Below are 23,869 nucleotides of genomic sequence, written 5' to 3'. Positions count from 1 at the left end.
GGGAAAGGTAGAAAAAAAAAGGAGAAAAAAAGGAGGAAAATGAAGAAAAAGGGGGGAAAGGAGGAGAAAAAAGGGAAAAAAGAAGAAAAGAGGGGAAAAGGAAGGAAAAATGAGAAGGGAAAGGCAGAGGAAAAAAGGGGAAAGGAGGAGGAAAAGAGAAAAAAATGAGGGGGAAAAGGAGAAAAAAATGAGGAGAGAAGAGGAGAAAAAAGGAGGGAAAAGGAAGAGGAAAAAAAGAGGAAAAATGAGAAAAAAGGAGGAGGAAAAGTGAGAAAAAATGAGGAAAAGGAGGAGAAAAGGAGAAAAAAAGGAGGGAAAAGGAAGAGGAGGAAAGGAGGGAAAAAGGAGGAAAAAAAGGGAAAATGAGAGAAAATGAGAAAAAAGGAGGAAAAGGAGGAGAAAAAAGGGAAAAGGAGAAATAAAATGAGGAGAAAGGGGGAGAAAGGGGAGGGAAAGGAGGGGAGAAAAGGGAGAAAAAGAGGAAAAAAGAGGGAAAATGGGAAAGGAGATGGAAAAGAAGGGATGGAAAAAGGAAGGGGAAATAAAAGGAAAAAGGGGGAAAGAAGAGGAGGAAAAATGAGGGAAAAAAGGAGAGAAGAAGGAGGGAAAAGAAGGATGGAAAAAAGGGGGAAAAGAGGAGAAAAAAGTGGGAAAAAAGAAGAAAAAGGGAGGGAAAAAGGAAGAAAAGGAGGAAAAATTTTGAAAAATGAGGGAAAAGAGGGAAAAAAGAAGGAAAAGGAAGGATGAAAAAGGAGGAAAAAGAGGAAATAGGGGGAAAGAAGGAGGAAAGAAAGGAAAAAGGAGAAAAAAAAGAAGGAAAAAGGAGGGGAAAGGAGGAAAAAAAAAGAAGGAAAAAAAAGAAGGAAAAAAGGAGCCAGAGCTGAGCTCTGAAAAACTCGGAATAAAATCTCCCAAGCACAGGAACAGTCGGAGGGAAATAAAAATTCACCTTTTCCCCCCCATTTTTCTGTGCCCTGCTTTGATCCCTGATTTTCAAAACATTCCACCAAAAAATTCCAGGGAAAGATTCCCAATTTTGGAGTCTCCCAGCTATTAAATTCCTTTTTTTTTTTTTTTTTTCCTTGGGATGGTTTAAAATATTCCCAGCACACAGATAAAAAATTTGGGATTAAAAATATTTAAGGTCAATTCCAACCCAAAACATTCCAGGATTCCAAACTGGAGCCATTTAGGGGTGAAAAATTTGAATTTTTCCCATTTTTTTCCCAGCTGCTAGAAAATCCATTCAAGCCAAAATTGCAAAATTTGGAAGGAATTTGGGATTTTTGGGCCCTAAAAACTCTCCTGGGTTTCAAAATTCCAATTTTTGGGAATTTTTGTCCCCAAAAATGACCCTAAAAATTCTCTTGGTGTTCAAAATTCCGATTTTTGTCCCCAAAACTTGAGCCCAGCCCCATTTTTTTGGGGCATTTTCCAGCAAATCTGGGAAAATCAGGAACATTTTTGGTCCCCAAATCACTCAGGACAAAATTTCCTCCTTTGCTGATCCCACAGGGAATTGGTCAGGTTTAAAAACAGGGGGAAATGGGAATTTTTAAATGAAAATTCCTGAAATTTTGAGGGAATTACCACATTTCGGAGGAAATTCCTGGATTTCTGAGGGAATTTCCAGATTTTCCTGAGGGAATTCCTGAATTTATGAGAGAATTCTCAAATTTCCTGAGGGAATTCCCAAATTTCTGAGAGAATCCTGGATTTCCTGAGGAAATTCCCAGATTTCTGAGAGAATTCCCAAATTTCTGAGAGAATTCCCAAATTTCCTGAGGCAATTCCCAAATTTTCTGGGGGGATTCCCAGATTTCTGAGGGGATTCCCAAATTTCCTGAGGCAATTCCCAAATTTTCTGGGGGAATTCCCAGATTACTGAGGGGATTCCCAAATTTTCTGAGGGAATTCCCAAATTTCTGAGGAAAATCCTGGATTTCCTGAGGAAATTCCCAGATTTCTGAGAGAATTCCCAGATTTCTGAGGGGATTCCCAAATTTTCTGGGGGAATTCCCAGATTTCTGAGGGAATTCCCAGATTCCCTGAGGGAATTCCCAAATTTCCTGAGGCAATTCCCAAATTTTCTGGGGGAATTTCCAGATTTTCTGAGGGATTTTCCAGATTTCTGAGGAAATTCCCAAATTTTCTGAGGGGATTCCCAGATTTTCCTGAGAAATTTCCCAGATTTCTGAGGGAATTCCTGGATTTCTGAAGAAATTCCCAAATTTTCTGAGGAAATCCCCAAATTTCTGAGGGAAATCCTGGATTTCCTGAGGGAATTCTCAAATTTCTGAGGGAATTCCCAGATTTCTGAGGGGATTCCCAAATTTTCTGGGGGAATTCCCAGATTTCTGAGGGAATTCCCAGATTCCCTGAGGGAATTCCCAAATTTCCTGAGGCAATTCCCAAATTTTCTGGGGGAATTTCCAGATTTTCTGAGGGATTTTCCAGATTTCTGAGGAAATTCCCAAATTTTCTGAGGGGATTCCCAGATTTTCCTGAGAAAATTCCCAGATTTCTGAGGGAATTCCTGGATTTCTGAAGAAATTCCCAAATTTTCTGAGGAAATCCCCAAATTTCTGAGGGAAATCCTGGACTTCCTGAGGGAATTCTCAAATTTCTGAGGGAATTCCAGGTGGGAAAAGAGGAATATGGGGTTGGAATTCAGTCCCTGCTTGCAGCAATGAGGAAATTCCCAGATTTCTGAAAGAATTCCCAAATTCCTGAAAGAATTTCCATATCTCTGAGGGAATTCCCAGATTTCTGAGGGAATTCCCAAATTCAGGAGGGAATCCTGGTGGGAAAATGGGAATATGGCGGAAAAATTCAGTCCCCGCTCGCAGCAGTGAGGAAATTCCTGGATTTCTGAGGGAATTCCCAAATTCCTGAGGGAATTCCAGGTGGAAAAGGGAAGGCTGGAGGTGAAATTCAGTCCCTGCTTGCAGCAATGAGGGATTCCCAAATTCCTGAGGGAATTCCCGGATTTCCTGAGGGAATTCGGGTGGGAAAAGGAGAATACGGCGCCGAAATTCAGTCCTGGCAGCAAGGAGGAAATCCACGGATTTCTGAGGAGACTCCCAAATTTCCTGAGGGAATTCCCAGATTCCCAAGGAAATTCCCGGATTTCTGAAGAAATTCCCAAATTTCCTGAGGAAATTCCCAAATTTCTGAGGGGATTTCCAGATTTCTGAAGAAATTCCCAGATTTCTGAGGAAATTCCCCAATTCTCTGAGGGAATTCCCATATTCATTATAGAATTCCCAAATTTCTGAGGAAATTCCTGGATTTCTGAGGGAATTCCCAAATTTCCTGAGGAAATTCCCAGATTTCTGAGGGAAATCCTGGATTTCCTGAGGGAATTCCCAGATTTTCTGAAGAAATTCTCAAATTTCCTTAGGAAATTCCCTAATTTTCCGAGGGAATTCCCAAATTTCCTGAGGGGATTCCCAGATTTCTGAGGGAATTCCCGAATTTCTGAGGGAATTCCAGGTGGGAAAAGAGGAATATGGGGTTGGAATTCAGTCCCTGCTTGCAGCAATGAGGAAATTCCCAGATTTCCTGAGGGAATTCGGGTGGGAAAAGGAGAATACGGCGCCGAAATTCAGTCCTGGCAGCAAGGAGGAAATCCACGGATTTCTGAGGCGACTCCCAAATTCCTGAGGGAATTCCCAAATTTCCTGAGGAAATTCCCAGATTTCTGAGGGAAATCCTGGATTTCCTGAGGGAATTTCCAGATTTTCTGAAGAAATTCTCAAATTTCCTTAGGAAATTCCCAAATTTTCTGAGGGAATTCCCAAATTTCCTGAGGGGATTCCCAGATTTCTGAGGGAATTCCCGAATTTCTGAGGGAATTCCAGGTGGGAAAAGGGGAATATGGGGTTGGAATTCAGTCCCTGCTTGCAGCAATGAGGAAATTCCCAGATTTCCTGAGGGAATTCGGGGGGGAAAAGGAGAATACGGCGGCGAAATTCAGTCCTGGCAGCAAGGAGGAAATCCACGGATTTCTGAGGAGACTCCCAAATTTCCTGAGGGAATTCCCAGATTCCCAAGGAAATTCCCAGATTTCTGAGAGAATTCCCAAATTCCCAAATTTCCTGAGGAAATTCCCAAATTTCTGAGGGGATTTCCAGATTTCTGAAGAAATTCCCAGATTTCTGAGGAAATTCCCCAATTCTCTGAGGGAATTCCCATATTCATGATAGAATTCCCAAATTTCTGAGGAAATTCCTGGATTTCTGAAGGAATTCCCAAATTTCCTGAGGAAATTCCCAGGTTTCTGAGGGAAATCCTGGATTTCCTGAGGGAATTTCCAGATTTTCTGAGGGAATTCCCAAATTTCCTTAGGAAATTCCCAAATTTTCTGAGGGAATTCTTGAATTTCTGAGGGAATTCCAGGTGGGAAAAGGGGAATATGGGGTTGGAATTCAGTCCCTGCTTGCAGCAATGAGGGAATTCCCAGATTTCCTGAGGGAATTCGGGTGGGAAAAGGAGAATACGGCGGCGAAACTCAGTCCCCGCTGGCAGCAATGAGGAAATCCACGGATTTCTGAGGCGACTCCCAAATTTCCTGAGGGAATTCCCAGATTCCCAAGGAAATTCCCATATTTCTGAAGAAATTCCCAAATTTCCTGAGGAAATTCCCAAATTTCTGAGGGGATTTCCAGATTTCTGAAGAAATTCCCAGATTTCTGAGGAAATTCCCCAATTCTCTGAGGGAATTCCCATATTTATGAGAGAATTCCCAAAATTTCCTTAGGAAATTCCCAAATTTTCTGAGGGAATTCTCAAATTTCCTGAGGAAATTCCCAGGTTTCTGAGGGAAATCCTGGATTTCCTGAGGGAATTTCCAGATTTTCTGAGGGAATTCCCAAATTTCCTTAGGAAATTCCCAAATTTTCCGAGGGAATTCCCAAATTTCCTGAGGGGATTCCCAGATTTCTGAGGGAATTCCCGAATTTCTGAGGGAATTCCAGGTGGGAAAAGGGGAATATGGGGTTGGAATTCAGTCCCTGCTTGCAGCAATGAGGAAATTCCCAGATTTCCTTAGGGAATTCGGGTGGGAAAAGGAGAATACGGCGGCGAAATTCAGTCCTGGCAGCAAGGAGGAAATCCATGGATTTCTGAGGAGACTCCCAAATTCCTGAGGGAATTCCCAAATTTCCTGAGGAAATTCCCAGATTTCTGAGGGAAATCCTGGATTTCCTGAGGGAATTTCCAGATTTTCTGAGGGAATTCCCAAATTTCCTTAGGAAATTCCCAAATTTTCTGAGGGAATCCCCAAATTTCCTGAGGGGATTCCCAGATTTCTGAGGGAATTCTCGAATTTCTGAGGGAATTCCAGGTGGGAAAAGGGGAATATGGGGTTGGAATTCAGTCCCTGCTTGCAGCAATGAGGAAATTCCCAGATTTCCTGAGGGAATTCGGGTGGGAAAAGGAGAATACGGCGGCGAAATTCAGTCCCCGCTGGCAGCAAGGAGGAAATCCACGGATTTCTGAGGAGACTCCCAAATTTCCTGAGGGAATTCCCAGATTCCCAAGGAAATTCCCATATTTCTGAAGAAATTCCCAAATTTCCTGAGGAAATTGCCAAATTTCTGAGGGGATTTCCAGATTTCTGAAGAAATTCCCAGATTTCTGAGGAAATTCCCCAATTCTCTGAGGGAATTCCCAAATTTATGAGAGAATTCCCAAATTTCTGAGGAAATTCCTGGATTTCTGAGGGAATTCCCAAATTTCCTGAGGAAATTCCCAGGTTTCTGAGGGAAATCCTGGATTTCCTGAGGGAATTTCCAGATTTTCTGAGGGAATTCCCAAATTTCCTGAGGGGATTCCCAGATTTCTGAGGAAATTCCCGAATTTCTGAGGGAATTCCAGGTGGGAAAAGGGGAATATGGGGTTGGAATTCAGTCCCTGCTTGCAGCAATGAGGAAATTCCCAGATTTCCTGAGGGAATTCGGGTGGGAAAAGGAGAATACGGCGGCGAAATTCAGTCCTGGCAGCAAGGAGGAAATCCACGGATTTCTGAGGAGACTCCCAAATTCCTGAGGGAATTCCCAGATTCCCAAGGAAATTCCCATATTTCTGAAGAAATTCCCAAATTTCCTGAGGAAATTGCCAAATTTCTGAGGGGATTTCCAGATTTCTGAAGAAATTCCCAGATTTCTGAGGAAATTCCCCAATTCTCTGAGGGAATTCCCAAATTTATGAGAGAATTCCCAAATTTCTGAGGAAATTCCTGGATTTCTGAGGGAATTCCCAAATTTCCTGAGGAAATTCCCAGGTTTCTGAGGGAAATCCTGGATTTCCTGAGGGAATTTCCAGATTTTCTGAGGGAATTCCCAAATTTCCTGAGGGGATTCCCAGATTTCTGAGGAAATTCCCGAATTTCTGAGGGAATTCCAGGTGGGAAAAGGGGAATATGGGGTTGGAATTCAGTCCCTGCTTGCAGCAATGAGGAAATTCCCAGATTTCCTGAGGGAATTCGGGTGGGAAAAGGAGAATACGGCGGCGAAATTCAGTCCCCGCTGGCAGCAAGGAGGAAATCCACGGATTTCTGAGGAGACTCCCAAATTTCCTGAGGGAATTCCCAGATTCCCAAGGAAATTCCCATATTTCTGAAGAAATTCCCAAATTTCCTGAGGAAATTGCCAAATTTCTGAGGGGATTTCCAGATTTCTGAAGAAATTCCCAGATTTCTGAGGAAATTCCCCAATTCTCTGAGGGAATTCCCAAATTTATGAGAGAATTCCCAAATTTCTGAGGAAATTCCTGGATTTCTGAGGGAATTCCCAAATTTCCTGAGGAAATTCCCAGGTTTCTGAGGGAAATCCTGGATTTCCTGAGGGAATTTCCAGATTTTCTGAGGGAATTCCCAAATTTCCTGAGGGGATTCCCAGATTTCTGAGGAAATTCCCGAATTTCTGAGGGAATTCCAGGTGGGAAAAGGGGAATATGGGGTTGGAATTCAGTCCCTGCTTGCAGCAATGAGGAAATTCCCAGATTTCCTGAGGGAATTCGGGTGGGAAAAGGAGAATACGGCGCCGAAATTCAGTCCTGGCAGCAAGGAGGAAATCCACGGATTTCTGAGGAGACTCCCAAATTCCTGAGGGAATTCCCAAATTTCCTGAGGAAATTCCCAGATTTCTGAGGGAAATCCTAGATTTCCTGAGGGAATTTCCAGATTTTCTGAAGAAATCCCCAAATTTCCTTAGGAAATTCCCAAATTTTCTGAGGAAATTCCCAAATTTCCTGAGGGGATTCCCAGATTTCTGAGGGAATTCCCGAATTTCTGAGGGAATTCCAGGTGGGAAAAGGGGAATATGGGGTTGGAATTCAGTCCCTGCTTGCAGCAATGAGGAAATTCCCAGATTTCCTGAGGGAATTCGAGTGGGAAAAGGAGAATACGGCGGCGAAACTCAGTCCCCGCTGGCAGCAATGAGGAAATCCACGGATTTCTGAGGCGACTCCCAAATTCCTGAGGGAATTCCCAAATTTCCTGAGGGAATTCCCAGATTCCTGAGGGAATTCCAGGCGGGCCAAAGGGAATCCAGGTGGGAATTCAGTCCAGGAAGCGCTGGCAGGCCTTTTTCCAGCGGCACGCCGTGCACCACTGCTCCCGGTGCTCGATGCCGTAAACCTTGCGGCATTTCTTGGCCTCGCCGCGGATTTTTCTGGGGAAAGGGGAAAATTTGGGGGTTTTCCGGCCGGTGGGTTGGAGGATTTTGGGGTTTTTCGGGGTTTTTCGGGGTTTTTTGGGGTCTTACCTGGTGTTGAGGGAGGCGCGGGGCGGGGAGGCCACGAGGAGCCGGGGCGGCAGCAATGGCGGCGGCTGAGGGGGCTGAGGGTCGCCGAGGCTGAGGGAGCGGCTCCGCGCCTGAGGGGGGGAAAGGGGCAAAAAGGGCCAAAAAGGGGAGGAAAAGGGGAAAAACGGGATAAAAAAGGGGGATAAAGGGGGATGAAAAGGGATATAGAGGTCAAGGTGAGGGGTTTTGAGGGGTCTGTGCAAAAGTGGGCTGGGCTGGAATGGGGGGGGGAGGGGGGGGGAAAGGGCGGGAAAAAAGGGCGGGAAAAAAAGGGCGGGAAGGGAGGGAAAAAGGAGAAAAAAGGAGGAAAAAAGGAGGAAAAATGAGGGAAAAAAGGAAGGAAAAAAGGAGGAAAAAAGGAGGAAAAAAGAGGGAAAAAAGGAGGAAAAAATGAGGGGGAAAAGGAAGGAAAAATAAGGGAAACAGGACTGAGGAAACTAGGAAAAAATGGGTGAAGGGATGGGAAAAAGGAGGGAAAATGAGGGGAAAAGGGAGGAAAAAAGGAGGAAAAAAGGAGGAAAAAAGGAGGAAAAAAGGAGGAAAATAGGAGGAAAAAAAGGAGGAAAAAAGGAGGAAAAAAGGAAGGAAAAAAGGAGGAAAAAAGGAGGAAAAAAGGAAGGAAAAAAGGAAGGAAAGATAAGGGAAATAGGACTGAGGAAACAAGAAAAAAATGGGTGAAGGGATGGGAAAAAGGAGGGAAAATGAGGGGAAAAGGGAGGAAAAAAGGAGGAAAAAAGGAGGAAAAAGGAGGAAAAAAGGAGGAAAAAAGGAGGAAAAAAGGAAGGAAAAAAGGAGGAAAAAAGGAGGAAAAAGGAGGAAAAAAGGAAGGAAATATAAGGGAAATAGGACTGAGGAAACAAGAAAAAAATGGGTGAAGGGATGGGAAAAAGGTGGGAAAGGGAGGAAAAAAGGGAGGAAAAAAGGAGGAAAAAGGAGGAAAAAAGGAGGAAAAAAGGAGGAAAAAAGGAGGAAAAAAGGAGGGAAAAAGGAGGAAAAATTAGGGAAAAAAGGAAGGAAAAAAGGAGGAAAAAAGGAGGAAAAAAGGAGGAAAAAATGAGGAAAAAAGGAAGGAAAAAAGGACGGAAAGATAAGGGAAATAGGACTGAGGAAACAAGAAAAAAATGGGTGAAGGGATGGGAAAAAGGTGGGAAATTGAGGGGAAAAAGGAGGAAAAAAGGAGGAAAAAAGGAGGAAAAAGGAGGAAAAAAGGTGGAAAAAAGGTGGAAAAAAGGAGGAAAAAAGGAGGAAAAAGGGGAAAAAGGGGAAAAGGCAGGGAAAGAAGAAGAAAAGGGAAGGAAAAAAGGAGGGAAACAGGACCGAGGAAACAAGGAAAAAATGGGTGAAGGGATGGGAAAAAGGAGGGAAATTTAGGGAAAAAAGGAGGAAAAAAGGAGGAAAAAAGGAGGAAAAAAGGAGGAAAAAAGGAGGAAAAAAGGAGGAAAAAAGGAAGGAAAAAAGGAGGAAAAATGAGGGGAAAAAAGGAAGGAAAAAGGAGGGAAAAAGGAGGGAAAAAGCAGGGAAAAGGGAAGGGAAAAGGGAAGGGAAAAAGGAGGGAAATAGGACTGAAGAAACAAGGAAAAAATGGGTGAAGGGATGGGAAAAAAGAGGAAAAAAGGAGGAAAAAAGGAGGAAAAAATGAGGAAAAAAGGAGGAAAAAAGGGCAGGGATAGAAGAGGAAAAGGGAAGGAAAAAAGGACTGAGGAAACTAGGAAAAAATGGGGGAAAAGATGGGAAAAAGGAGGGAAATTGAGGGGGAAAAAGGCGGGAAAGGAGGGGGAAAAGAGGGAAAAAGAGGGAAAATTAAGGGGGAAAAGGTGGGGAAGAGGAAGAAAAAAAAGGAAGGAAAAAGGACAGAAAACAAGGAAAAAGGGGGGAGGGGATTGAAAAGGGAGGGAAAAAGGGGAAAAATGAAGGGAAAATGAGGGAAATTGAGGGAAAAACAGAGGAGAACAAGGAGGGGAAAGGAGGGGAAAAGGAAGGAAAAATAAGGGGAAAAGGATTGAGAAAAACAAGGGAAAAGGGGGGAAGAGATGGAAAAAGGGAGGAAGAAAAGAAGGAAAAGAGGAGGGGAAGGAAGAGGGGAAAAGGAGGGAAATTGAGGGAAATGGAGAAAAAGGAAAGGAAAAAGAAGGGAAGAGGAGGGAAAAGGAAGAAAAAAGAGAAAAAGGAAAGGGAAAAGGAGGGAAAAGGAGGGAAAAGGAGGGAAAAAGAGAAAAAGGAAGGGAAAAGGAGGGAAAAGGAGGGGAAAGGAGGGGAAAAGGAGGGGAAAAGGCGGGAAAAGGAGGGAAAAGGAGGGGAAAAGGAGGAGAAAAGGCGGGAAAAGGAGGGAAAAGGAGGGAAAAGGAGGGAAAAGGAGGGAAAAGGAGGGAAAAGGAGGGGAAAAGGTGGGAAAAGGAGGGAAAAGGAGGGGAAAAGGAGGGAAAAGGAAGAAAAAAGAGGAAAAAGGAGGCACTGGCACATGCAGGGCACAGCTGGAAGAGGTGGCACAGGTGGCACTCACCGGTGACAGGGATGGCAGGGGGGAGGTGGCACTCAGGGAGGGGGCAGGTGGCACTCAGGGAGGGGCAGGTGGCACTCAGGGAGGGGGGAGGTGGCACTCAGGGAGGGGGGAGGTGGCACTCAGGGAGGGGGAGGTGGCACTCACCGGTGACAGGGACGGCAGGGGGAGGTGGCACTCAGGGAGGGGCAGGTGGCACTCAGGGAGAGGCAGGTGGCACTGAGGCAGGGGGAGGTGGCACTCAGGGAGGGGCAGGTGGCACTCAGGCAGGGGGTGGTGGCACTCACCGGTGACAGGGACGGCAGGGGGGAGGTGGCACTCAGGGAGGGGCAGGTGGCACTCGGGCAGGGGGCAGGTGGCACTCAGGGAGGGGGGAGGTGGCACTCAGGCAGGGGGCAGGTGGCACTCAGGGAGGGGGGAGGTGGCACTCAGGCAGGGGCAGGTGGCACTCAGGGAGGGGCAGGTGGCACTCAGGGAGGGGGAGGTGGCACTGAGGCAGGGGGCAGGTGGCACTCAGGGAGGGGCAGGTGGCACTCAGGGAGGGGCAGGTGGCACTCGGGCAGGGGGCAGGTGGCACTCAGGGAGGGGCAGGTGGCACTCAGGGAGGGGCAGGTGGCACTCACCGGTGACAGGGACGGCAGGGGGGAGGTGGCACTCAGGGAGGGAGAGGTGGCACTGAGGCAGGGGCAGGTGGCACTCACCGGTGACAGGGACGGCAGGGGGGAGGTGGCAGCGGCCCAGCTGATGCTGGTGAAGATGTGAGGGGACACCGGGATTTGGATGGAGGGCAGAGCCTGGGGGCAGGAACGGGGACAGGGTCAGCTCTGGGAACGTCCCGGTCCTTGGGAATGTCCCAGCCCATGGGAATGTCCCAGCCCATGGGAATGTCCCAGTCCATGGGAATGTCCCAGTCCTTGGGAATGTCCCAGCCCATGGGAACGTCCCAGCCCATGGGAATGTCCCAGCCCATGGGAATGTCCCAGCCCAGGGGAATGTCCCAGTCCTTGGGAATGTCCCAGTCCATGGGAATGTCCCAGTCCTTGGGAATGTCCCAGTCCCTGGGAATCCCCCGTTCCCTCAGAATCCCCAATTACTGTAGGAATCCCCCATTCCATAAAAATCCTCCATTCCCAAGAAATCCCCCATTCCCAAGAATCACCCATTCCCAGAAATTCCCCCATTCCATTGGAATTTCCCATTCCATAGAAACCCCCCATTCCCAAAAATCCCCCATCCCATTGGAATCCCCCATTCCATAAAAATCCCCCATTCCCAGGGATTCCATTGGAATCCCCCATTCCCAGGAATCCCCCATTCCATTGGAATCCCCCATTCCATTGGAATCCCCCATTCCCAGGAATCCCCCATTCCATTGGAATCCCCCATTCCCAGAAATCCCCCATTCCCAGGAATCCCCCATTCCATAGAAATCCCCCATTCCATTGGAATCCCCCATTCCCAGAAATCCCCCATTCCATAGAAATCCCCCATTCCCAGAAATCACCCATTCCATAGAAATCCCCCATTCCCAGAAATCCCCCATTCCATTGGAATTCCCCATTCCATTGGAATTCCCCATTCCATTGGAATCCCCCATTCCCAGGAATCCCCCATTCCATAGAAATCCCCCATTCCCAGGAATCCCCCATTCCCAGAAATCCCCCATTCCATTGGAATCCCCCATTCCCAAGAATCCCCCATTCCATAGAAATCCCCCATTCCCAGGAATCCCCCATTCCCAGAAATCCCCCATTCCATTGGAATCCCCCATTCCATAGAAATCCCCCATTCCCAGGAATCCCCCATTCCCAGAAATCCCCCATTCCATTGGAATCCCCCATTCCATTGGAATCGCCCATTCCCAGGAATCCCCTATTCCCAGAAATCCCCCATTCCCAGAAATCCCCCATTCCATTGGAACCCCCCATTCCATTGGTATCCCCCATTCCATAGAAATCCCCCATTCCATTGGAATCCCCCATTCCCAGAAATCACCCATTCCCAGGAACCCCCCATTCCCAGGAATCCCCCATTCCATTGGAATCCCCCATTCCCAGGAATCCCCCATTCCATAGAAATCCCCCATTCCATAGAAATCCCCCATTCCATTGGAATTCCCCATTCCCAGAAATCCCCCATTCCATAGAAATCCCCCATTCCATTGGAATTCCCCATTCCATTGGAATCCCCCATTCCATTGGAATCCCCCATTCCCAGGAATCCCCCATTCCATTGGAATCCCCCATTCCCAGGAATCCCCCATTCCCAGGAATCCCCCATTCCATAGAAATCCCCCATTCCATTGGAACCCCCCATTCCCAGGAATCCCCCATTCCATTGGAACCCCCCATTCCATTGGAATCCTCCATTCCATAGAAATCCCCCATTCCCAGGAATCCCCCATTCCCAGGAATCCCCCATTCCATTGGAATCCCCCATTCCATAGAAATCCCCCATTCCATAGAAATCCCCCATTCCCAGGAATCCCCCATTCCATTGGAATCCTCCATTCCATAGAAATCCCCCATTCCATTGGAATCCCCCATTCCCAGAAATCCCCCATTCCCAGGAATCCCCCATTCCCAGGAATCCCCCATTCCATAGAAATCCCCCATTCCATTGGAACCCCCCATTCCCAGGAATCCCCCATTCCATTGGAACCCCCCATTCCATAGAAATCCCCCATTCCCAGGAATCCCCCATTCCCAGGAATCCCCCATTCCATAGAAATCCCCCATTCCATTGGAACCCCCCATTCCCAGGAATCCCCCATTCCATTGGAACCCCCCATTCCATAGAAATCCCCCATTCCCAGAAATCCCCCATTCCATAGAAATCCCCCATTCCCAGGAATCCCCCATTCCATTGGAATCCCCCACTCCCAGAGATCCCCCATTCCCAGAGATCCCCCATTCCCAGGAATCCCCCATTCCATTGGAATCCTCCATTCCATTGGAATCCCCCATTCCATTGGAATCCCCCATTCCCAGAAATCCCCCATTCCCAGGAATCCCCCATTCCCAGGAATCCCCCATTCCATTGGAACCCCCCATTCCCAGGAATCCCCCATTCCATTGGAACCCCCCATTCCATAGAAATCCCCCATTCCCAAGAATCCCCCATTCCCAGGAATCCCCCATTCCATTGGAATCCCCCATTCCATAGAAATCCCCCATTCCATAGAAATCCCCCATTCCATTGGAACCCCCCATTCCCAGGAATCCCCCATTCCATAGAAATCCCCCATTCCCAGGAATCCCCCATTCCATTGGAATTCCCCATTCCCAGGAATCCCCCATTCCCAGGAATCCCCCATTCCCAGAAATCCCCCATTCCATTGGAACCCCCCATTCCCAGGAATCTCCCATTCCCAGAAATCCCCCATTCCATTGGAATCCCCCATTCCATTGGAATCCCCCATTCCCAGGAATCCCCCATTCCATTGGAATCCCCCATTCCCAGGAATCCCCCATTCCATAGAAATCCCTCATTCCCATGAACCCCCCATTCCCAGGAATCCCCCATTCCCAAGAATCCCCCTTCCATAGAAATCCCCCATTCCCAGGAATCCCCCTTCCATAGAAATCCCCCATTCCCAGAAATCCCCCATTCCATAGAAAATCCCCCATTCCATAGAAATCCCCCATTCCCAGGAATCCCCCATTCCATTGGAATCCCCCATTCCATTGGAATTCCCCATTCCATTGGAATTCCCCATTCCATTGGAATCCCCCATTCCCAGAAATCCCCCATTCCATTGGAATCCCCCATTCCATAGAAATCCCCCATTCCCAGAAATCCCCCATTCCATTGGAATCCCCCATTCCCAGGAATCCCCCTGCCATAGAAATCCCCCATTCCCAGAAATCCCCCATTCCCTGGGAACCCCTGTCCCCTCCTCCCGTGCGGGATCTGCGGGTGTGGCACATCCCCGTGGGGACAGAGCTGGGAGCCACAGCCCCGCAGGGGACACCAGGGGACACCAATCCCTGAGCCAGGGACACAAATCCCTGAGTTAGGGACAGGGACACAAATCTTGGAATGTCCCCAGGGATGTCCCTAGCGATGCCACCAGCTCTGTCCCCATGAATGTCCCCAGGGATGGCCCCATCTCTATCCCCCACTGATGTCCCCAGCCATGTCCCCCCAATGTCCCCATGGATGTCCCCATGCTGTCCCCAGCCATGTCCCAGCTCTGTCCCCAGCTCTGTTCCCAGCTGTGTCCCCATGGATGGCCCCAGCCATGTCCCAGCTCTATCCCCAGTTCTGTCCCCACAATGTCCCCAGGGATGTCCCCAGCCATGTCCCAGCTCCATCCCCAGCTCTGTCCCCGCAATGTCCCCATGGATGTCCCCCTGCTGTCCCCATGGATGTCCCCAGCAACGTCGCAGCTCTATCCCCAGCTCTGTCCCCGCAATGTCCCCATGGATGTCCCCCTGCTGTCCCCAGGGCTGTCCCCAGCCATGTCCCAGCTCTATCCCCAGGTGTCGCCGCTGTCCCCAGGGCTATCCCCAGCCGTGTCCCAGCTCTATCCGTGGCTCTGTCCCCGGTGTCCCCAGGGCTGTCACCTGGTAGGCGTGGTCGGCCTGGATGTGCCAGAAGGAGCCGGGTGCCGAGTGGCTCAGGCCGGGCTGGCCGGGGCCGGGCTGGATGACAATGGGGGCAGAGCAGGACACGGCCCCGCTGGCACCGGGGACCGCGGGGACAGCGGGGACAGCGGTGGCACCGGGGACCGCGGGGACAGCGGGGACAGAGGGGACAGCGGGGACAGAGGGGACAGCGGGCGGTGGCAGCTCCGGGGGCGGCTCCTCGGGCACGCGCAGCTCCGTGTAATAGAAATCCTCCTCGCGCTCCGAGCCGTCCCTGCCCGGCACGGGGACATGGGGACACAGGTGACACAGGGACAGCAACACAGGGACACGGGGACACGGGTGTCACAGGGACAGCAACACAGGGACAGGGGTGACAACAACACAGGGACACAGATGACAACAAAGGGACACAGGGACATGGTGACAACAGAGGGACAGAGGTGACAGCAAAGGGACACAGGTGACAACAGAGGGACGAAAGTGACAGCAAAGTGACACAAGTGACAAGAGAGGAACAATGGCGTTGGTGACATGGAAGCGCCCATTTCCCGCAGGAACTGGGAATTCCAGGGGGAGCAATCCCAGGGATTTGGGATGGGAATGGGCGGGGAATTCCTGCAGGAATTTGGGAATTCCAGAGGGATCAATCCCAGGGATTTGGGATGGGAATGGATGGGATTTCCTGCACGATTTGGGAATTCCAGAGGGAGCAATCCCAGGGATTTGGGATGGGAATGGATGGGATTTCCTGCACGATTTGGGAATTCCAGAGGGATCAATCCCATGGATTTGAGCTCAGGAACAGGATGGGATTTCCTGCACGATTTGGGAATTCCAGAGGGATCAACCCCATGGATTTGAGCTCAGGAACAGGCTGGGATTTCCTGCACGATTTGGGAATTCCAGAGGGATCAACCCCATGGATTTGAGCTCAGGAACAGGATGGGATTTCCTGCAGGAATTTGGGGATTCCAGAGGGATCAATCCCAGGGATTTGAGGGCTGGGATTCCCTGTAGGAATTTGGGAATTCCAGAGGGATCAATCCCAGGGATTTGAGCTCAGGAACAGGTTGGGATTCCCTGTAGGAATTTGGGAATTCCAGAGGGATCAATCCCACAGATTTGAGCTCAGGAACAGGTTGGGATTCCCTGTAGGAATTTGGGAATTCCAGAGGGACCAATCCCACAGATTTGAGAGCTGGAACAGGTTGGGCTTCCCTGTAGGAATTTGGGAATTCCAGAGGGACCAATCCCACAGATTTGAGAGCTGGAACAGGTTGGGATTCCCTGTAGGAATTTGGGAATTCCAGAGGGATCAATCCCATGGATTTGAGCTCAGGAACGGGATGGGATTTCCTGCAGGAATTTGGGGATTCCAGAGGGATCAACCCCATGGATTTGAGGGCTGGGATTCCCTGTAGGAATTTGGGAATTCCAGAGGGATCAATCCCACAGATCTGAACTCAGGAACAGGTTGGGATTCCCTGCAGGAATTGGGAATTCCAGAGGAATCAACCCCATGGATTTGAACTCAGGAACAGGATGGGATTTCCTGCAGGAATTTGGGGATTCCAGAGGGATCAACCCCATGGATTTGAGGGCTGGGATTCCCTGCAGGAATTTGGGAATTCCAGAGGGATCAATCCCATGGATTTGAGCTCAGGAACAGGATGGGATTCCCTGCAGGAATTGGGAATTCCAGAGGGATCAACCCCACGGATTTGAGGGCTGGGATTCCCTGCAGGAATTTGGGGATTCCAGAGGGACCAACCCCACGGATTTTGGGACGGGGAATGCCGGGAATGCCGGGACTGCCGTGGATCCTTACCCCAGGTGCCGGGTGCGGACGTGGCGCTTGATGCCGACGCCGGAGCGCAGCACTTTGCCGCAGCCGGGCCAGAGGCACTTGAAGGCCAGCCTGGCCGAGCTCTGGGGACAAACGGCACCGTCACCCCCTCCCCGGTGACACTGTCCCCTCCCCGGTGACAATGTCCCCTCCCCGGTGACACCGGGACACTGTCACCCACCTTCCTGCGGCGCGGCGCCGGCTCCTCCGGCACCCAGGGCTCGGGGTCGGTGTCGAAGCCGTCGTCGCTCAGAGGGGACGCGGTGGCAGCGCAGGGACAGCGGGGAGGGGACACGGTGGCACTGCCAGTGTGATGGGGAGGGGACACGGTGGCACTGCCAGTGTGATGGGGAGGGGACACGGTGGCACTGCCAGTGTGATGAGGGGACACGGTGGCACTGCCAGGGTAGCAAGGAAGGGACGTGGTGGCACTGCTGGCATGGTGAGGAGGGGACATAGTGACACTGCCAGGGTAGTGAGGAGGGGACATGGTGACACTGCTGGGACAGTGGGGAGGGGACACGGTGGCAGCATCAGGACAGGGAAGAGGGGACGCGGTGGCACTGCTGGGACAGTGGGGAGGGGACGCAGTGGCACTGCTGGGACAGTGGGGAGGGGACGCGGTGGCACTGCTGGGACAGTGGGGAGGGGACGCGGTGGCACTGCTGGGACAGTGGGGAGGGGACGCGGTGGCACTGCCAGCGCTGCTCCAGTGGCCGCTGGTGGTGCTGCTGCCACTGTCCGAGATGTCCCCGCTGTCCTTCCAGGGGTCACCGGCGCCCTGCAAGGCTGAGAGAGGGGACACGGTGCCACTGTCACCCAGGGGACACGGTGCCACTGTCACCCAGGGGACACGGTGCCACTGGCACCCAGGGGACATGGCAACATCTGAACCCCTCAGGGGACAACGGTGACATTGTCACCAAGGGGATATGGGGTCACCTTGGCTTTGTCCCCTTTCTGCCACCCCCGGGTTTGATCCCTGGGTGCCACCCCCAGTTTGTCCCCTCTGTCCCACCCCTGGCTCTGTCCCCTCTGTCCCACCCCTGGCTCTGTCCCCTCTGTGCCACCCCAGCTCTGTCCCCTCTGTCCCACCCCCAGTTTGTCCCCTCTGTGCCACCCCGGCTCTGTCCCCTCTGTCCCACCCCCAGCTTTGTCCCTTTTGTGCCACCCCCAGCTTTGTCCCTTTTGTGCCACCCCTGGCTCTATCCCCTCTGTGCCACCCCTGTTTGTCCCCTCTGTCCCACCCCTGGCTCTGTCCCCTCTGTCCCACCCCTGGCTCTGTCCCCCCTGTGCCACCCCAGCTCTGTCCCCTCTGTGCCACCCCTAGTTTGTCCCCCCTGTGCCACCCCCTGTTTGTCCCCCCTGTGCCACCCCAGCTCTGTCACCTCTGTGCCACCCCAGCTTTGTCCCCTCCATGCCACCCCAGTTTGTCCCCCGTGTGCCCCCCCCAGCTCTGTCCCCTCTGTGTCCCCCCCAGTTTGTCCCCTCCGTGCCACCCCCAGCTCTGTCCCCTCGGTGCCACCCCGGGTGTCACCGGGCATTTCCCAGGCTCCATCCCGGGTTATTTTTATCCCTGGGGAACGGAGCCGCTCCCAAAAAAAGCCGTGCCCGGGAATTGTCCCCTCCGGGGGCGGTGGCACCGAGGGGACACCCCGAGCCCTGCCAGCATTCCCGGGGGGATTTTCCTCTCTGGAATTTCCTGGGATCCGGGAGCAGCCGGGGGGGATCAGGGTCGTCCCACAGAGCTGCAGGGAACTCCAGGTTGGATTCTGGGAACAATTCCTTCCCATTCCCTGAGGAATTCCAAATCCCTGTGGAAGTGGCACTCGGGGACACGGATCTGGAATTCCCTGGCAGGAGGGATCGGGATTTCTCCCAGATTGTTCCAGGGAAGTCCAGGTTGGATTTTGGGAACAATTCCTTCCCATTCCCTGAGGAATCCCAAATTCCCATGGAAGTGGCACTTGGGAACATGGATCTGGAATTCCCTGACAGGGGCAACTGGAATTTTTTCCCATATTTTTCCAGGCTGGATTTTGGGAACAATTCCTTCCCCACTTCCAGCGGAATCCCAACTTCCCTGCGGAAGTGGCACCTGGGGACACGGATCTGGAATTCCCTGGCAGGAGGGATCAGGATTTCTCCCAGATTGTTCCAGGGAAATTCAGGTTGGATTTTGGGAACAATTCCTTCCCAGGGAGGTTTGGAATCCCCATTCCAAGAGGAATCCCAAATCCCTGTGGAAGTGGCACTCGGGGACACGGATCTGGAATTCCCTGGCAGGAGGGATTGGGATTTCTCCCAGATTGTTCCAGGGAAGTCCAGGTTGGATTTTGGGAACAATTCCTTCCCAGGGAGGTTTGGAATCCCCATTCCCAGAGGAATTCCAAATCCCCATGGGAGTGGCACTCGGGGACACGGATCTGGAATTCCCTGACTGGGATTTTTTTCCCAGGAAATGGCCTCAAGTTCTTCCAGGTTGGATTTTGGGAACAATTCCTTCCCTGTTCCCAGAGGAATTCTAACTCCCTGTGGAAGTGGCACTTGGGAACACGGATCTGGAATTCCCTGACAGGTGGAATTGGGATTTCTTCCAAATTGTCCCAGGGAAGTTCAGGTTGGATTTTGGGAATTCCTTCATGGAAAGGGTTGTCCAGGGAGGTTTGGAATCTCCATTCCTGAAGAATTCCAACACCCTGTGGAAGTGGCACTTGGGAACACGGATCTGGAATTCCCTGACAGGAGCAACTGGAATTTTTTCCCATATTTTTCCAGGCTGGATTTGGGGAACAATTCCTTCCCCACTTCCAGCGGAATCCCACCTTCCCGTGGAAGTGGCACTGGGGGACACGGATCTGGAATTCCCTGGCAGGAGGGATTGGGATTTCTCCCCGATTTTTCCAGGGGAAGTTCAGGCTGGATTTTGGGAACAATTCCTTCCCCACTCCTGGCAGAATCCCAACTCCCCACCCCGACCCCTCTCCCATTTTCCCACCCCCAGCAATTCCCGGATGGCTGCACGTCCCCGTCCCTTCAGCATTCCCGGGATGGGTTTTGGGGTCGGATCCGGGTGGGAATTTCGGGAATGACTCACGGGGGCGGCGCAGGGCGGGGCTGCAGGACAGGCTGGTCAGCACCAGCGCCGCCACCATCTCGTCCATCTCCACCGCCGCCTGCCAGCTCCTGCTCCGGAGGGAAAAACCTCGGGAAAAACCTCGGGAAAAACCTCGGGCAGCCGGAGCGACCCCCCCAAACCCCCAACCCCCGCCTGGGAAAAGGGGGGGGGAAAGGAAGGGAGAATCCCGGGAATGCTGGAGGGAAGAGCTGAAGGGTGATTCCCCCCGGGAAGGAGGATCCGGGCCTGGAGTGAGGAGGAGGGGGGGCGCCAGGATTTGGGAATGAAACTGGGGAATTCCGGGATTTGGGAATGAAACTGGGGAATTCCGGGATTTGGGATTGAAATCGGGGAATTCCGGGATTTGGGATTGAAACGGGGGAATTCTGGGATTTGGGATTGAAATTGGGGAATTCTGGGATTTGGGAATGAAATTGGGGAAGTCCGGGATTTGGGATTGAAATTGAGGAATTCTGGGATTTGGGAATGAAACTGGGGAATTCTGGGATTTGGGAATGAAACTGGGGAATTCCGGGATTTGGGATTGAAACTGGGGAATTCCGGGATTTGGGAATGAAATTGGGGAATTCCGGGATTTGGAAATGAAATTGGGGAATTCCGGGATTTGGGAATGAAATTGGGGAATTCCAGGATTTGGGATTCAAACTGGGAAATCTCGGGATCTGGGATTCAAATTGGGGAATTCCAGGCAGAGAAACTCTGGGATATTCCAGGATTTGGGATCCAAACTGGGCAATCTCAGGATTTGGGATCCCGGGAAAAGGCACGGACCTTTTGGGAACGTCGATGCTGCAGGACACGGATCTCTCGGGAATGCCGGAGCCGGGCAGGGACGGAGCCGGGAATGCCGGGAGCTGCTCGTCCAGGGGAGTCGGGAGCACCTGGAAAAGGTTTGGGATGAGCTTTGGGATCAGGGATCGGCCTGTCCCACAGGGATTGGATTCCACATTCCCAACCCATCCCAAAAAATCTGCTCCACCCACCCCCAGCAATCCCAAATCCAGGGATTTTCCTGCTGAGGGTTGGGATTTCCACCCTCAGCAATTCCCAGACTGGACAATCCCAGGAATTCCAGCAATTCCCAGCTCCAGGACCCAACGGGAAGGGCACATTCCCAGATTTTTGGTGTGTCTCCATGGATTTTCCTGGAATTTTTCAATCCTAACCCAACCCATCCCAAGAAATCTGCTCTGCCCACCCCCGGCAATCCCAAATCCAGGGATTTCCTGGGATTCTGAACTCCTCCCCCATGGATTTGGGCGTTCCCGGGATTCCCAGAGTGATTCCTGACGGATAGAAGGATGAAAACCGGGATGGGAAAAGGATCCCGCACTCCAGGAAGGGGAAGGAGCTGTGACAACCCCCCCACCCCGCTCCATCCCAGATTCCCCAAAATTCCCAAATTCCCTCCTGACGGGGAATTTTCCAGCCCTGATCGAGGATTTTCCATGGATCTCGAGGATCCGGAATCTCAGATTGGAACGGGGGAGATTGAATTCCCTTGGGATTGGGATGTGGGGGATTGAATTCCCTTGGGATTGGGATGTGGGAACTTTAATTCCTTGGGATTGGGATTGGGAGACTGAATTCCCTCGGGATTGGGATGTGGGGGATTGGATTCCCTCGGGATTGGAAGTGGAAGACTGAATTCCCTTGGGATTGGAATGTGGGAACTTTAATTCCTTGGGATTGGAAAACTGAATTCCCTTGGGATTGGAATGTGGGAACTTTAATTCCTTGGGATTGGGATTGGGAGACTGAATTCCCTTGGGATTGGGAGATTTGAATCCCTTGGGATTGAGATGTGGGAAATTTAATTCCTTTGGGATTGGAACTGGGAGACTGAATTCCTTTGGGAGTGGAACTGGGAGACTGAATCTCCTTGGGATTGGAATGTGGGGGATTTGATTCCCTCGGGATTGGAATTGGGAGACTGAATTCCCTCGGGATTGGGATGTGGGAACTTGAATTCCTTGGGGATCTAAATGGGGGGGGATTTGATTCCCTTGGGATTGGGAGATTGAATTCCCTCGGGATTGGAATGCGGGAACTTTGATTCCCTTGGGATTGGAACTGGGAGACTGAATTCCCTTGGAATTGGGAGATTGATTTCCCTTGGGATTGGGATGTGGGAAATTTGATTCCTTTGGGACTGGGAGATTGAATTCCCTTGGGATTGGGATTGGGAAATTGAATTCCCTCGGGATTGGATTGTGGGAAATTTGATTCCTTTGGGATTGGGACATTGAATTCCCTTGGGATAGGAATTGGGAAATTTAATTCCTTTGGGATTGGGAGATTTGATTTCCTGGGGATTGGAATCAGGAGACGGAACTCCCTCGGGGTTGAAATGGGGGAACTTTAATTCCCATGGGATTAGAACTGGGAGATTGAATTCCCATGGGATTGAAATGTGGGGGGTTTGATTCCCTCAGGATTGGGAGACTGAATTCCCCTGGGATTGGGAGATTGAATTCCCTTGGGATTGGGATGTGGGAATTTAAATTCCTTCGGGATTGGAACTGGAGGGAATTTGATTCCTTTGGGATTTGGATTGGGAGATTGAATTCCCTTGGGACTGGGAGACTGAATTCCCTTGGGATTGAAATTGGGAACTTCAATTCCTTGGGGGTTGGAATTGGGGGGATTTGATTCCTTCAGGATTGGGATTGGGAGATTGAATTCCCTCGGGATAGAAATGTGGGAACTTTAATTCCTTGGGGATTGGGATTTGGGGGGGATTTGATTCCCTTGGAATTGGGATTGGGAGATTGAATTCCCTTGGGATTGGGATTGTGGGAAATTTGATTCCTTTGGGACTGGGAGATTGAATTCCCTTGGGATTGGGATTGTGGGAAATTTGATTCCTTTGGGATTGGGAAATTGAATTCCTTTGGGATTGGGATTGTGGGAAATTTGATTCCTTTGGGATTGGGAGATTGAATTCCCTTGGGATTGGGAGACTGAATTCCCTCGGGATAGAAATGTGGGAACTTTAATTCCTTTGGGATTGGGATTTGGGGGGGATTTGATTCCCTCAGGATTGGGATGGGAGACTGAATTCCCTCGGGATTGAAGCTGGGACCTTTAATTCCTTCGGGATCAGGATGGAAAACCCAGAGCAGCTCCTGGAAGGGAACTCCCCTGGGCATTCCCAAACCATTCCCAGATAAAACCCCGCTTCTCCCTGGGATTTGGGATCCCTCAGGAAACGGAATTTGGGATTCCACCAAAACCCCCCCAACCCCGAGAGCCGCGGATCCCCGTGGATTTGGGGGAAAACCCCGGAATTTTCCCTCCCGGGAGGTACCTGCGGCTGCCCCGGGGGGGATCCGGGATCACGGAGCGCGGAAGGTTCCGGAAGGGTCCGGGCGGGCGCGGGGCCCACGCGGGCGCCCAGCAGGGAGCGCTTGCCCAGGCGGCGCGGCAGCACCGGGGCCATGGCCGGGGGGCACGCGGCGCTGCGGACGGACAGACGGACACCGCGGGGATGGCACCCGCGGCTGGCAGCGGGGACAAGGGGGGACAGACAGACGGACACGGGGGGGGGGGGGATTGGGGATGGACAGACGGACATGGGGGTGGGACTGGGGACGTGGGGACGGACAGATGGACATGGGGGTGGCATTGGGGACGGACAGACGGACACGGGGGTGGCATTGGGGACATGGGGACAGATGGACATGGGGGTGGCATTGGGGACGTGGGGACAGACAGACGGACATGGGGGTGGGATTGGGGATGGACAGATGGACATGGGGGTGGGACTGGGGATGGACAGACGGACATGGGGGTGGCACTGGGGATGGACAGATGGACACGGGGGTGGCATTGGGGACATGGGGACAGACAGACAGACATGGGGGTGGCATTGGGGATGGACAGACGGACATGGGGGTGGCACTGGGGACATGGGGACAGACAGACAGACATGGGGGTGGCATTGGGGACGGACAGACGGACATGGGGGTGGCGGCACTGGGGACA

The 23,869-nt window shown here is 51.3% G+C and overlaps 1 protein-coding gene across 2 annotated transcripts; it reads right to left on the bottom strand.

Moving 5' to 3' along the window:
- Window positions 1-4,379: 4,379 nt before the first annotated feature.
- Window positions 4,380-23,325, bottom strand: ZNF395 (zinc finger protein 395). Of its 2 annotated transcripts, XM_059837293.1 has the most exons (9): window positions 23,193-23,325; window positions 20,654-20,763; window positions 19,841-19,929; window positions 16,925-17,532; window positions 16,726-16,826; window positions 14,874-15,168; window positions 11,007-11,099; window positions 7,770-7,879; window positions 7,430-7,676 (listed from the first exon to the last, which is right to left on the bottom strand). In XM_059837293.1, the coding sequence occupies exons 1-9, from the start codon at window positions 23,322-23,324 to the stop codon at window positions 7,565-7,567; spliced, it is 1,650 nt and encodes a 549-aa protein (XP_059693276.1). In that variant the 5' UTR covers window position 23,325; the 3' UTR covers window positions 7,430-7,564. The 2 variants fall into 2 exon arrangements, with proteins under 2 accessions (XP_059693275.1, XP_059693276.1); XM_059837292.1 differs by lacking the exon at window positions 16,726-16,826 and having other exon boundaries at window positions 4,380-7,676.
- Between the last annotated feature and the right edge of the window lie 544 nt (window positions 23,326-23,869).

The sequence above is a fragment of the Haemorhous mexicanus genome, assembly GCF_027477595.1.
Source record: "Haemorhous mexicanus isolate bHaeMex1 chromosome 3 unlocalized genomic scaffold, bHaeMex1.pri SUPER_3_unloc_3, whole genome shotgun sequence".
Lineage (NCBI taxonomy): Eukaryota > Metazoa > Chordata > Aves > Passeriformes > Fringillidae > Haemorhous > Haemorhous mexicanus.
The sequence above is the reverse complement of the archived record's forward strand: the minus strand, read 5'-3'. Positions and strand labels throughout refer to the sequence as shown.

Bases quoted from the DNA above. Each gene is read 5' to 3' on its own strand.
- ZNF395 (XM_059837292.1), bottom strand. From the start codon at position 23,324: ATGGCCCCGGTGCTGCCGCGCCGCCTGGGCAAGCGCTCCCTGCTGGGC. The intron at 15,169-16,924 runs GTGGGTGACAGT...CGTGCCGGGCAG, and splicing joins CGGCGCCGCGCCGCAGGAAG to GGACGGCTCGGAGCGCGAGG. The intron at 7,880-11,006 runs GTGAGTGCCACC...TCCCCCCCTCAG, and splicing joins CCCTGCCGTCCCTGTCACCG to GCGCGGAGCCGCTCCCTCAG.